The 14728-nt window shown below is 32.6% G+C and overlaps 1 protein-coding gene across 1 annotated transcript in view; it reads right to left on the reverse strand.

Annotated features, from left to right (window-relative positions):
* Positions 1–3196: 3196 nt before the first annotated feature.
* Positions 3197–14728, reverse strand: part of GEN1 (GEN1 Holliday junction 5' flap endonuclease) — a 29481-nt gene continuing 17949 nt past the window's right edge. The window contains exons 6-14 of the mRNA XM_060168715.1: positions 13317–13390; positions 11893–11984; positions 10423–10573; positions 10083–10119; positions 9911–9991; positions 8811–8941; positions 7255–7316; positions 5217–5357; positions 3197–4656 (exon numbers count right to left, since the gene is read on the reverse strand). Of these exons, the coding sequence (XP_060024698.1) occupies positions 3338–4656; positions 5217–5357; positions 7255–7316; positions 8811–8941; positions 9911–9991; positions 10083–10119; positions 10423–10573; positions 11893–11984; positions 13317–13390 (2088 nt within the window). The 3' untranslated portion in view covers positions 3197–3337. The remainder of the gene's footprint in view (positions 4657–5216; positions 5358–7254; positions 7317–8810; positions 8942–9910; positions 9992–10082; positions 10120–10422; positions 10574–11892; positions 11985–13316; positions 13391–14728) is intronic.

The following is a 14728-nucleotide window of genomic DNA, read 5'->3' on the forward strand; positions in this document are numbered from 1 at the left end:
GGACTGACTGCCTTTATTTAGTACTCTCCTTGCCCAGTAAGATTTTATATATATTAAGTGCTCTGCAGACATGACACTTTTCTAAAACAATGTTACACTTGATTCAAAGTATTTTATATATTTTTAGTAGAATTTTCAAAAAAATACCCAAAATCATAACTTCAGAAAAGCACAAAACTTCAAATGTATTCCAAATTTGATCCTAATTTTACAACATGGCATAATGAAATAAATACTAGATAAACACAATTCCATCTCCAGTCTTGGGAAAAAAAATCTCTTCACTTTTCTGCACTTATTTTCAAATCTAGACAATAATGATGGCAGTGCATATATGCCAGTGAAGTTAGACTATATACATTTTAGATATTAAAGAGTTTGGACAGGTAAAACTCTCCACAATTTCTTTTTGTTTTTAAAACAGCTTTATTGTGATATAATTCACATACCACAGAATTTATCTATTTAAATTGGAGAATTCGATGATTTTAGTATATTCAAACTTTCACAATCGATTCTAGAACATCTTCATCATCACCCACTCCCCCCAAAACCCATCTTGCAAGCAGTTATTTCCCTTCTCCTTCCTCAACCTCCCCTCCCTGCCAGCCTTTGGCAACCATGAGTCTACTTTGTGTTTCTATATATTACAGATTTGTCTATTTGGAACACTTGATACAAACTGAATCATGTAATACATGGTCTTTTGTGACTGGTCTCTTTCACATAGCATGTTTTCTAACTTCACATTGTAATATGTATCAGCACTTCATTTCTTATTATTTCTTATTCATTCATTCATTCATTTCTTATTCATTTCTTATTATTGCCAATATTTCGTTGTATTGAAATGCCACATTTTGTATATCCATTCATCAGTTGATGGGCATTTGTGTTGTTTCCACTTTTAGGCGATTGTGAATAATGCCACTATGGACATTTGTTTACAAGTTTTTGTGTGGGTGTGTCTTCATTTCTCTTGGGTATACACCTGGGAGTGGACTTGCTGGATCATGTGGTAACTATGTTTAACCATGTGAGGAACCAACAGTCTTTTTCCATAGTGGCTGACCCATGTTACATTCCTACCAACAGGTTATGAGGGTTCCAATTTCTTCACATCCTCACCAAACACTTTAAGTTTTTTTGATTTTAGCCATTTTATTTGTTGTGAAGTGGCATCTCTTTGTGGTTCTGATTTGCATTTTTCTGATGACTAATTATGTTGAGAATGTTTTCATCCACTTGTTGGCCATTTGTATGTCTTCTTTGAAGAAATATCTATTCAGATATTTTACCCACTTTTGTCTTTTTATTATTGAGTTGTAAGTGTTCTTTACATGAGTCTCTCTAGATATAAGCCCCTTTATTACATTTATGATTTGCAAATAGTTTCTCCCATTTTGTGGGTTGTCTCTTCATTTTCTTGATGATGTCCCCTGAAACACAAATGTTTCTGGTTTTGATGAAGTTCAATTTATTTTTTCTTGTTGCCTGAGCTTTTGGTGTCATATCTAAGAAACCCTTGCCTAAGTCAAAGTCACAAAGATTTATGTCAATGTTTTCTTCTAAGAGTTTTATAGTTTTAGATCTGACATTTAGGTCTTTGACCCATTTTTGTGTGTTTTTTATATTGTATGAGGTCGAGATCAAACTTCATTCTTTTGCATGTGGATATTCAGTTGTACCAGTAGAATTTGCTCAAAGACTATTGTTTCCCGATTGAATTGTCCTGGCACCCTGGTTGAAAATCAACTGAACATAAATGTGAGGACATATTTCTGGACCTTCAGTTCTATCCCACTGATCTATATGTCTACCTTTATGCCATTCAACACATTCTTCATTACTGTAGCTTTGTGGTAAGTTTTGAAATCAGAATCAGGAAGGGCAAGTCCTGTCCTGCCATTTTTTTTTTTTTTTTAAGGATCGTTTTGCCTATTCTGTATCCCTTAATTTTCCGTATATATTTTAGAATCAGCTTATTGGTTTCTGCAAAGAAATCAGCCAGAATTGATGGGGATTGCATTGAATATGCAAATTAGTTTGGGGAGTATTGTCATCTTAATATTAAGTCTTCTGATCCACGAACATGGGATGTCTTTTCATTTATTTCGGTTTTCTTTCATTTCTTTCGATGTTATGTTATAGTTTTCAGAGTAAAAATTTTGTACTTCTATTGTTAAATTTATTCCAAAGTATTTTATTCTTTTTGTTGTAAAAAGAATTCCTTAATTTCATTTAGTATTATTCATTAGAAGGGTATAGAAATACAACTGATGTTTATATATTGATCCTGTATCCTGCAACCTTGCTGAACTCATTTATCAGTTCTAATAGTTTTTAGTGAATTCCTCAGAATTTCACAAACACAAGATCTTGTCATCTGCAAGTAGCAACGGTTTTACTTTTATCTTTCCAATCGGGTTCCCTCTAGACTTTTTGAATGCTAAATAAATAAATGAATAGCTTAATATTTGGAGGTGCTGTAGTTGATATTGTATAGATGCACTGTTAAAACAGAAGGGGAAGAAAAAAGTGCTATCGAAGAAAAATTTTAACAGAAAAAGCAATGAATTGAGAGGCAAGAAATCTGGTTCCCATACCACTATTAATTACGTGTATGACCCTGAGCAAGTTCCTAATCCTCTTCTGGTTATACATTCTATTTTCCAAATCTTTTTCCACTTGGCATCCTGTGGACTTCTGGGGATATGTAAGAAGTAGATTTCCTCAGTTTATTCAGCTACCACAACCATGATTTTCACTATATATATTGATCATCAACCTCCTTTTCCATTTTTTTTGTCCATCACAAAACAGAATAAGATTACTGAAACTGGAAGAGCAGCTGAAAGTATCTTCACATTGAAAGCAAATATAACTCTCAGAAAAGCACAACAGAAGATGTTGTGAGAATGCAGGCAATTATAAAGAGTTATCCCTTGGGAACAAGCTGGACTATCAAAAAATGCTTTAGGGGCTTGTGGAAGAAATGAGTAAAAATGAGCAAATGAATGGAGCATTTCCTCTAGTAGTGTACTAACATTTTAAGGATATAACTTAAGAATAATCAATAAAGATATTTTTTAATGAAAAAAGTATGTTATAAAAATATACATTATCTGAAATTTTCACTGCAGAGAATCGTCTTTTAAAACCAAAGTTTTAGGTAACATTTTTTATTACAGTTTTGATTAAAATGTCAAGTGTCTCACAACGTATAGAATCACATTAAATTTTTCTACTATACATTAACTAGATACCTTCCTTCTGCTTCTGCTAATGCCAACAGTACTAGAATACTAAGTTATACTTGAATATTTTAAATTTAATTTCAGGTGTTTTGGAACCTTAGTTTTAATCTCTGACTTAAAGGAAGAGGACTATCCAAACAGGTACCAGAGACGTCTTTTTCCTTATGACACTGTAGAAAACTCAGAGACCATTTTGCTGCATCTTGGAAATGGGTTTCTTCATTTCCAGCTGTTTTATAAGGCGGGACACACTGTTCAGTTTCTTTAATATGTGCTTTAGGGTTACTCAGTTTGTTGGCATCATTTTTTTTGAACTGGGCTGGGCTATGTTTCTGAGAACTCTGCTTCATTTTTTGAGTTGTGGACTTAGCTTTCCCAGACTCTGGGATAATTTCTTCACCAGAGGAATGTTTGTCAAGGCAAACACTCTTCTTCATTACAGTTTTCCGAGTGGTTTGCCCATCAACTTTTCTACTATAATCTAAAGCAGTATTTGGTGGTCCAATTCTAACATTGGAGGTCTTTACTATTGGGTTATTGACAGAATAAGGTATAGAAGTATTTGCTTTATAGTTTTCTGGAAACAGCTGGTTTCCTTTTAGGACTTTACAGTTTCTAGATTCATTTTGCAAATGAATTCCTAGAAAATCTTTGGAAAGATGTGATAGACACTCAGAACTACTATTAGCAATACTGTGTTCTTGTACAGTAAGTAGGGACAATGTTTTCAGATCATCATCTGGTTGTACATTATTCTGAGGATATGATGATTTTATATGTATTCGTTCCTTTAAAGGTAAATCCTGAAGATGTAAATCAGTAATGCCAGAAAGTAGGTGCTCTTCAGGATCAGTCTTTTGAAGATCCCAATCGAACTGTTTATTAATGTTTGTAGTGCACCATTCTGATTCACATGACAATTGTTCTGTAATATTTTTAAAGCTATCAAGGATAGCTGTTTCAAGTTCCGATTTTACACCATGAGCAAAAGTGTTCCCTGGGATAGCTGAAGAATTACTAAAAGAAGTACCTTCCCAGTCAATGGTGCTCAAGTGCAGATCAGCAATTGCAGATATATTAAGGGATGAGGTACTGGGTTGACTAGATTCTGCAATCAGAGACTTACTGACAGCTTTAATTTGTTGCACAGCCAAAGGTCTTGGAGAAGATATTAACTGTTCTTGTGTATTCAAACAGGGAGCATCTTCAGGTAAAAGCAAGGTATTCAATGGCACAGTAGATTCCTGCGGTAATGTAGAATCAGGGGAAATTTCCAAATTTAACTTGGAATTCTGCTTAGAAAAGATTTCACATGTGGGTTTTAAAGTCATGTGTGATTGCAAAGTCATCATATCATCAGATTCTGGCAAACTGTTTCCTTTAGACTTAGTTTTCATGCCTGAAAGAAAAAGAAATATATAATACAATTAAAATCTATTTTATTCTCCTAATATGGGTAAACAAATTAAAAAGCTCAGATCAGAAATCTTCTGTATGATCAATTTTTGCCTTTTGTCTCAGAGCATTCCTGAAAATTGTGTTATACATAATTATAACAAAATAATTATTAATAAAATATTATAAAATATTATATTTTGGAAACAATGTTATAATTGAGTGGCATGTTATAAAATAATGTTGTAAGTTCCTCACTGAGTTCTGGGAAATAAAGAAAATGTATTTATAATCCAAAATATGTTATATATACTAGTTGCTCAATAAGTGGTTATTATAATTACTAACAGTCAGTTAAGTTAGCAGACTCAGAGCAGAATGGTCTATTCTTGGCTTTTAGATTTTAGAGCAAACTGTGTCGAGACAAAGAAGAAAAAGTACAATCCTTACTCTTGATTTTACAGAACTTTCAGCAAAATCTGGACAAGATAGATTCAAATAAGACAGGTTGCTCTTTTGTAATATTTGTGTGCAGCCTAAATAGTTATCAAATGTGATACTTACTTTTTTGTTTCTTGCCTTTAATTTCTGACTTTTGTTTTTGATAAACAGCAACAATCTCAGGATAAGCTGCTTCAAACAATGATTCTTCTTCTATTGTTTGTAAAACCAATTCTCCAGGTTTATCTTCTATAGAGTAATGTTCTAAAGGATTAAAAATATAATAAAACAGCTTTAATTACAGATTTGAAATATTACATTTTTCCAGGTAACTTCAGTTTACCAAGTCAACTAGGTCATTCACAAATGGATAATTGATGCAAATCTTGCTTTATAACACCGCTATTCTAATAATCTGTTGATACTAATACAGAAGTGATTTTATTCCACCTGGGAAGAGCTGAAAAGAGGTTCCTTTTAAATTAGAACTTTAAATTTCTCTTGCTTCAGAGATGGTAGGAGCAGCTTAGAGACTAGGAAACTTTATTTAGATAAGGCTAGTTTGTTTTAATTTCATATAATAAGTGTAAAATTTCAGATAAAGAATGGAAACAATTTCCTAAAACTTTAACATTGGCTTTCTTTAGTGGTAGCTTCTGAAAAGGACAGAATTGAAATGGTCATCAAAACTATCACTATTTTCCAGATTGTTGTTTCAAAGGTTATCAATCTCTCGAGGACACACCCGGGCTTACTGGACTCACAAGCACCTGATAAGTGAAAATGAGAATGCTTATATGTAAACTTACAATAAGATATGTAAATAGTAGACTAGATTCTTGTATTTATCTTATATGAGGGGAAAACTCCATAAGAAGCCAAACTATAATGAAACTATTCCTTGATGAGTTTAAAGTAGAAACAATGGAAACAAGTGAACTTAGAATTAGTTCTTAGTTAAAGTAGCGTGGGGTACATTTTTTCCCTTAAGGGATGACTCCTACAAGGATAAGTGAAAGTGGGCACCCAATCCTCAGTTCTTAACAAAGGAGACGCACTGCCAAACTGGGTTAATGCCATTGTCTTTCCTGAAAATCTACTACAGTTGGTGGATCTGTTCCTAAACAGTTTTCAAAATTCTTTAGCTATTTTCCTATTATTGCTTAGAACGACTTATCTAATTCTTTATCACTTAATTCTTCAAAGTTACTTACAACTTTCATTTCATTTCAAATCTGTTCTCTCACTCATTCACATGTAATTATACAATCTAATTTCAAAGCCAAATATAAATGAATTTGGTATTATTTTCCCCTTTAAATGATCTGTGCTTTCCTTGCCTTCAGTTTTGGAGCTAATTCAGAGTTCACTGTATTTCTGCCTGTAGAAGAGAAGAGTAATTTGACCATTATAAATTCCCATGAAGGGCTTCCCTGGTGGCGCAGTGGTTAAGAATCCGCCTGCCAATGCAGGGGACACGGGTTCAATCTCTGGTCTGGGAAGATCCCACATGCTGTGGAGCAACTAAGCCCGTGCACCACAACTACTGAGCCTGCACTCTAGAGCCCGCAAGCCTCAACTACTGAAGCCCGCACGCCTAGAGCCGGTGCTCCGCAACAAGAGAAGCCACCGCAATGAGAAGCCCGCGCACCACAACGAAGAGTAGCCCCCGCTCGACGCAAATAGAGAAAGCCTGCACGCAGCAACAAAGACCCAACTCAGCCAAAAAAAAAAAAAAAAAAATTCCCATGAAAACTAAACAGAGTAAAGAAAGGAGAGGAAGAGCACCCCCAGGTGCTTTTCAGCAGCCCTGGTTTCTTTAGACCCAGCTATACAATGAAATCCAACGACTAGACCATTTGTAGCAGTATTTTCTTGAGAAATATAAATCAAAACTATTTCCATATTGTTTTCGTAAACATTAATTACAAAAGAAATATCAGTTTAAGACATTGGAATAAAATTACTTAAGTTTTAAATATTTACTATTAGTCAACGGCTGTTTACATAGCACAGGTAAACTATGAAATTAATCCTTGGTGTATGTGATATATTTTCATCTTTATTTTTTATATACATACATATGTTTTACCTATGTATTTGATATTTGCTAAACATACATGACCAAATGTTATAAATTTTGCTTAAAGTGTATACATACCAGGCTTTTCCCATTCTACTTCAAAGCAATGAACTCCATTTCTGATTCGGTTTTTAACAATTCTGAAAAAAAAAAAACTCACTAATGAGGTTTAATTGCATGAGTTATTTGGAAATTTTCAATTTGTAGATTGAATAATTCAATTCCCATTAATTTTTATTGTTTTACTAATATTCTAAAAATGTTTTAAGAATTATTGTATGGCTATTCCTTTGACTTGTTATTTAAAAGAGAGAGTTTATAATTGTTAGATCTCATCAGTAGAGTTTTCCTCTTATTATTCAGTGTTCCTCTTTTCCATAATAATGATTTTTGTTTTAAAGTCTTTTTTGCTTCTGTTAATTTTGCTACATCACTTTGGTAAATATTTGCCTGGTTAAATCTTTTAAATCTCTTTATTTTCAAACTTAACATAGTCTTATTGTGCACATGACCTATAAAGCAGACTACTGTTGAATTTTGTTTACTCATCTGATATAATGTCTTTTAATAATGAGCTTAATCTACTTACATTTATTATGATTACTGATACAGTTGGATTCATTCATACATCTTATTTTGTGTTTTTGGTTATTAAGATTTTCTATGCTATTTCCACCTTTCACCTTCCTGTATTCTTCCGGTTTGATAGTTTTACTTTCTTATTTTATGTATTGGTTTTAAAGACAGAGATTGTATTTCTAATGTTTTAGTGGTTACCCTTAACTGTTTACATGCATACTTTGGGAGTTTTAGTTTGTTATCATCATCATATACTGACCATCAAGCATTATTAAGATATTTATATACAAATTTTTTCCATTCCATTTATTAAATTAGCTAAACATGTTTTATCAGTTTGTATGCTGGCCACTGTTAGTTGTTATCCACATCTTCCCCCTGAGTTCATTTTCCTTCTTGCTGAAGTCATCCTTTAACAGTGCTTTTGATGAGGGTCTGTGAATGGAAAACTCTTAGTCTTCACATGTCTGAAAATGCCTTGCCAACCAGTGAATAATTTTAATGATGTCTGGGTTGCCAATTATTTTTAGTCAAAGCTTTGAAATATTACTCCATCATCTTCTGGAATCTACTACTGTCGTGAAAGATGTATGCTAGCAGACTGTCACTCCTTTGTAGCTTATCTTTTTTCTTTAATACTTTCCCCCAAACTTTTTATTTTGAAAAGTTTCAAGAAGAGTACAATGAATAATCATATACCCTTCACTGAGAGCCACCAATTCTCAGTTTCAGTCCCTCCATTCACTTTACATTTCTGTCCCCTTTCTGGTCCATGGAAATAATTATCTAGTTAATCTATATCTTTTTATATTTATTCCTTTTAATAGTCTATTATTACTACATGTTTGAGGCAGAGAAGTGTGTCAGAGCATGAACTTACTATGTTATCTTGACTGTCAGCCGTGAATAAGCTTTTAATATTCCAGTAGACCTTTCCTCCATTTTTATAAAACAAAGAGATATATATCCCACTATTGAAGATACTAAGAAGAATATTTTAGATAAGATATTCCAATGAAAACACAGGGACTTATTCATACAATTCTTTATATTACCGAAGTGGCTGTAGTTGATTAGAGTTCCTTGTACCGAGCTTTCTTTCTATCATGTCATAGTGGGTCAACAGTACCAACAATTTCTCACATGCATAGTGATTGGGCCACTCCATTTTTTCAAGAGCAAATCTCTGTAAATATAATAAAAATAAAACAAGATCTTGTTATCTCTTGGAGACAAACAGCACTCTCAGGGTGATATTATCTTTTCCTTAAGAGATAACATTAGTTAAAGTTGTATCAATGAGAATATTCCCAGAAAGAACAGTGAGCCTCCTAAGGAGGCAATATGGCACAATGATGTAAGCGTGAGGGTTCTGGGTTTGAAGGCCAGAATATTTCCTAGATTCGGGTAAATTACTAAACCTCTTTTAGCCTCAGGTTTTCCCTCTGTAAAATATAATCCAGCACACACATTATAAAGTTAGGGAAGATTACACGTAATGTGGTAAATATAACAGCAAATTTTAAATGTTCAATGAATGTTGGTTGCCATTATCACTACTGTTGTTGGTAGAGCCAAGCAACAAGTAGTTACAATTTATTCAGCCACTCTGTTTCTTTAGCTACTATAGTAGGGGTTAATATAAATAATCTCATTTAATCTGCATAGTGACTTCACAGGATAAGTAATATTATTTCTATTTTGAGGAAAACACATATCCAGGGTCACATGGTAAGCGACGGACTGTCCAAATTTAAATTTAGGTCACTGATTACAAATCCCAATGCACTTGTAAACTATACTGTCTTCCATAACAATATACTGTCTTCCATAATAATATACAATAACAATATATAGCTTTACATTCTCTGGTTATTAGCATCTCTCCCCCAACATATCCCTGAATACAATACATCTGTACATGGTCTTTAAGGTGTCTTGTAAAGAACAGCATAATTGTGATTTGTCTTATGGGCTGCAAAGTATAGTTACTGTGTGGCAAAGGAATGAAGATTAGATATAAATGCTGAAAAACACATGTGCACTCAAGAGCCATCTATTTCAAACTCCTCTCAGATCAGTCAAAGTGATTACCCCTTCTTATCTTCCTAGTATCCAACTTCACACTGTAAAATAAGAGTTTATTTTCAGATACCTGAAACAATAATAAATCAGGTCTTTGGTACCTGATTGCCATCACCAATTTATCCTTGTTCAAAAGGAATTCTTGAATAACCTAGCAAGAGAACAGAGAATAGCAACTGACATGTCAAACTTTTAAAAAAAAGCTTCTGAGGTAAACACACGGTTGAATTATTACTCATTACCTCATGGAATGGGAATCCCTGACAACTGCAAGCTTTCCTGAAAATAAGTTATATACATGTTATTAATACAATCAGGCAATTTTAGATAGACTCTAAAATCATCCATTTAATCTCTTCTCATTTAATGGAAAGTGTCCTTGTATAGTATCCTAGTCATCAAGCTTCTCGATGAAACATTATTAAATTACTATCTTCTAAGATAGCCTAATTTTTGAACAGAATCTAGAAAAGGATTTTGTGAAACGTTATTAACCTACATGGGGGAAAGTTATGCGGAAATAATTCAACCACAGGTGTATAAATAGGCCACATCAGGAAACAATGAGCACAAAAAACTTACTTCTTAATACTGTTTTCCACTGCATTTAGTTGTCTCTCATGTTCTGTTCGGTGCCACTCACAAGGACAACAGTATTCATAATCATGTGGCTCGCAATATCGATCAGTTTTACATAATTTGCATCCATTACGTTCATGATCCTTAGGTGAACCTTCATGGAGACACAAAAAGTATGACTTTCACTGCTTTTTAGAGTTACCTTCTATGTACATTTTTTTTTTTGCCCTTATCCAAATTTTCAAAAACAAATACTGCCTAGCACAATGCCTAGCATATAGAAGGGTTTCAATACATTTAGGCCCAATAGAGTAATGAACACAATAATAATTCTTACGATAAAGTAGATCTTTAGCTATTACTATCACATGACACTATTTTTTTTCTGTAAATTACCCTTCTGTCTGAAAGTGTTAATTTGTAATATGAAATTATACATTTATAATAATCTCAAATGGAAAACTGTGGTGTATGCGGTAGCTACATACAAGAGAAAAGGACACTATTAGTAAAACATTATTTAGTTAATAGAATAATTCATGAAATGGTTTCTTTAATAAGAATATGAAAAGAATAGAGCAGTTAATTACCTCTGCTAGTGGCTAGCTCTCAGTTACTGTATAGCTATTTTTAAACTATGCTTGGAACATAAATTCTGATTGTGGCCTGGGTGTGGGGTCCTAGTGCCCAGTAAAAGGAAAGCATGACTACCTTCAACACTTTTGAGAACACAAAGAACCTACATAACTGATATGACCTAAATCGTCATTTATAAGGTACCAAAAAAACTACAGAATGGCCTTTTATCTATAAAAACATTGATTTCTTCCATGGTTTCATCTATCATTTTAAAAGGCTAATGAAAACATATTAAGACAAATAGATAAAGCAGAATTTCTTTTAAAAGATGAGCTAACATGATCTCTTAATCTCTCCTGAGAGCAAAAGGCCTTTTTAACCCAGTACATGTCAGGGACATCATATTTTTATCAAGACTAATGAACAGGGTCCAAGCTACTTAACAGTGAACATGTATTAGAAATTAGTTTTAAGTCACTATCTTCACACACAATAAAAATGCACTATAGGACAGTTAAGAATTCTTTAAATATATGAATATAAATCACTGATACATAAGCAAATGATTTCATTTCCATTTTTCCCTAAGATTTATCAGTACAATTTTTTCCCTTAAAATGGATTTCTATATTGAAAACATAATTTTAGGGTCAAAGTAATCTGATAACATAGTTCGAAACTGCACATATCCTATATTTATCATTTACATCACGTTATTTCATTCAATAAATATTTATCAAGTGCCTACTGTGTGTATGTGACACAACTCCTGACACTGAGGGTTCCCAATCTGATAAGGAAGGTAGGTATGTAAAAAGTACTATAAGAACAGAGATGAAAACGTAGGTATCAGACAATAATATTCTAGAGATATCATTCCCTATGTCTGCTTACCTGGATGGGAACATACAGAGCAATGAACCAGTTTGCTAACAACTGCTGGTTGTGAATTAGAGTAACAAAATTTTTCATTCCATTGATTAAACCTTTAAAAGAAAATGGTATTAAAAAAATAAATAAATAATAAGGTCACCAAAATGCCATGTTCTCAAATATCAGGCTATTCTGTTCCTTTCCACCTGCCTACTTATTTTTCCTTTGGCGGTAAAGTTGCTGTCCCAGTCTGGGGACATAAAAACATAAAAAATTAAAAATAACTAGGGGGAAGTTTAGTCTAAATTAATAAAAATTGGAATGACAGATAATTATAACAAAATGTAATCTCATTATTTTCAAGCGTGAAGGCAAACATTTTATAAAATGTTGCCAAAAGTACATATTTGCTGAAACTGTCTCAATAAGAATGATTTGTAGTTAGCCAGGTGCCACATTTGCTTGCTTTTCCTTATTTTATTCTTCACAATTTCCAAATGATTCCTTAACTCACCCCCAAGCCAAAGTATACCTTTGCTTTTTTGCTTTGGAAAACAGTAATCACTGATGTTAATAAGGAGTTTATTAAAGTCTTAGATCTATCAGTAGCTTTACAGCTGAAAGAGAAGCACTAAAAGAAAGAGCATGACTATTTGAAATCCTTCTCATGGTCACCCCTTCTTCATTTCTACCACTTAATGTTTCCTTTCATGTACTCACTATCTCATAACTACTGGAGGCAAGGACTATTTTAAGTCTCCCAGAGTCCTAGTTCCTTTCCTTTTTATTCATTCTATACTTTATCATCATAAATATTAATTTTTATAAAACTCTGCCCTCATCAAGTAAATATAACTGACATGCTTTCAAAACTAAATAGCACAGTTTGTAAACTTTAATATACTCTGTATCCTGTCTTGAATCCTCAGATTGTACAGTTAATTCATTAGAGTTAACGTATTACTAAATTTGTGGCTATAGAACAAAGGGCAGTCAAGAAAAATTTTTGATCAAGTGTTATTAAATATTTGCAACATGTCAGGCATTTCATTTATAGAAAAATATAGTATCAAAATATTTATATAAAAAGTAATTTAAAATATAAAATTAATTTAATGTTAGTTTATCTTTATTTGTTGATGAAATAGTCTAAAATAGCCTGTGGCAAATGCCCATGGTTATAAATAAACGCATTTGATATCTTACTACTTGTGTTTGTAATGAGCTAATAATATTGAAAAAAACAAAATATGGCTTAGGACATATACTTTTCCGCTTTCTTTGGAAAACTTCTGAATAAATAAAATAACTGATTTTAAATAAAAATACAGATCATCTCAAAAATACAAAACCTTTTTTTGGAAAGCACAATACTTTTTGTATTCACTATTAAGTTCAACAAGAATAAAAGACTAATGTCACAGGAAAAAGTAATTTTTAGTTACCTCTGAAGTAAACTTTGTCCTTTCAAAATCTTTATAAGTTTTAATGCTTGCTCTTTTCCAACTCCAGGGACTCCCTTTCAGAAAGTGGGAAAAGAAGTTCAAACGTTAATCACTAGGGAATAGATAAATGAAGGGTGAGATGTCCATTCAATGTAAGATTGTGTAGCTCAAAGAATGAGGTAACTGTGTGCAAGACACATTGTTACGTGTAAAATGAAAATTGCAGAATAGCATACAGTATGATTTAGGTTTGTAAGTTAAATAACAATTATATTGTTAACTTATGCAAACAAAAAAACCACTGACTGTTTATTTTAGGAGAGGGAGGAACAGAATTTTAGAGGGCTTTCATTTTCTATGTTAATTATTTTGATAGTATTTTAATTTGACCTAACTTTCTGTTATATTCGTAATCAGGAAAAGGCATGTTCATTTGATTATACGAACATATAATATTTAAAGATCCAAACAACCAAAGAGAACAAAGGAGAATTCCAAGTTAACTCTTGAAATTAATAACTTAAGAAAATTAAAATAAGCATAAGTTTCCTACACAAAAAATATATAAATAAATGTATATTCACATGACAACTTCTGGTTTACACTGAGTCTCCCAGTTCCTATAACAGTTTATTAATATGTCTTTGTAAGCAAGGCTGTTCTTTAGCCAATATGCATCAGGAGAGACATACCAGTGTTAAAATACTTCTAAACTTGTTAGTAAATAGCCAATGCCCATGTACCCTGAGCGCCTGCCAGCAAAGGGGTCTCTCCCTTAAAATGAATTCCCTTTCCAACCCACCTACACTCAGGATTCAGCTAAAAGGGTAACACATAGCACAACAGAGGGTATCCAGAAGCATTTTCCATCTCTACAGCCTATGTCTTTAGTAAAACAGTTGCTGGATATTTTGTATGTCACCCTTCATGTATTAGCATTTAGTTATATATTAAATTTTTTTAAGCAGATCATGATAGTAGAGTCTTAAAGATCAATAAGTACAATGATATAAATAGATAGCAGTTTTGGTTGCAAAGAAACAAAAAATCAAAATAGGTAAGGCTAGTGTATAATACCACTGCAGCTAAAATTGGTTTCTGTGAGTTCAAGTTTGCAAAGTTTTTCTTATATTCAACACTGAGCTGTTTTTAGACTTTAATTATGATACAATTACATATGGGAAACAAATCTATTTCAGAATGAGAACTATAATAATTATTTTCTATGTTGTTTAACAGTTCTTTTCCTCCTGTTTTCTTTTTTTACTAGTTAAAAAAAATTGTTGATTTCTCTATTTGGTCACTGGTGACACAGATTAGAAATTACAGTTAATAATTTAGTATCCTACTATTTTTTCCTCTCCCAAGCTCTAGTGAAAAAAAATTATATGTCATCCTTCTTTAGACTTCTC

Source organism: Lagenorhynchus albirostris, chromosome 13 (genome assembly GCF_949774975.1).
Source record: "Lagenorhynchus albirostris chromosome 13, mLagAlb1.1, whole genome shotgun sequence".
Classification (NCBI taxonomy): Eukaryota; Metazoa; Chordata; class Mammalia; order Artiodactyla; family Delphinidae; genus Lagenorhynchus; species Lagenorhynchus albirostris.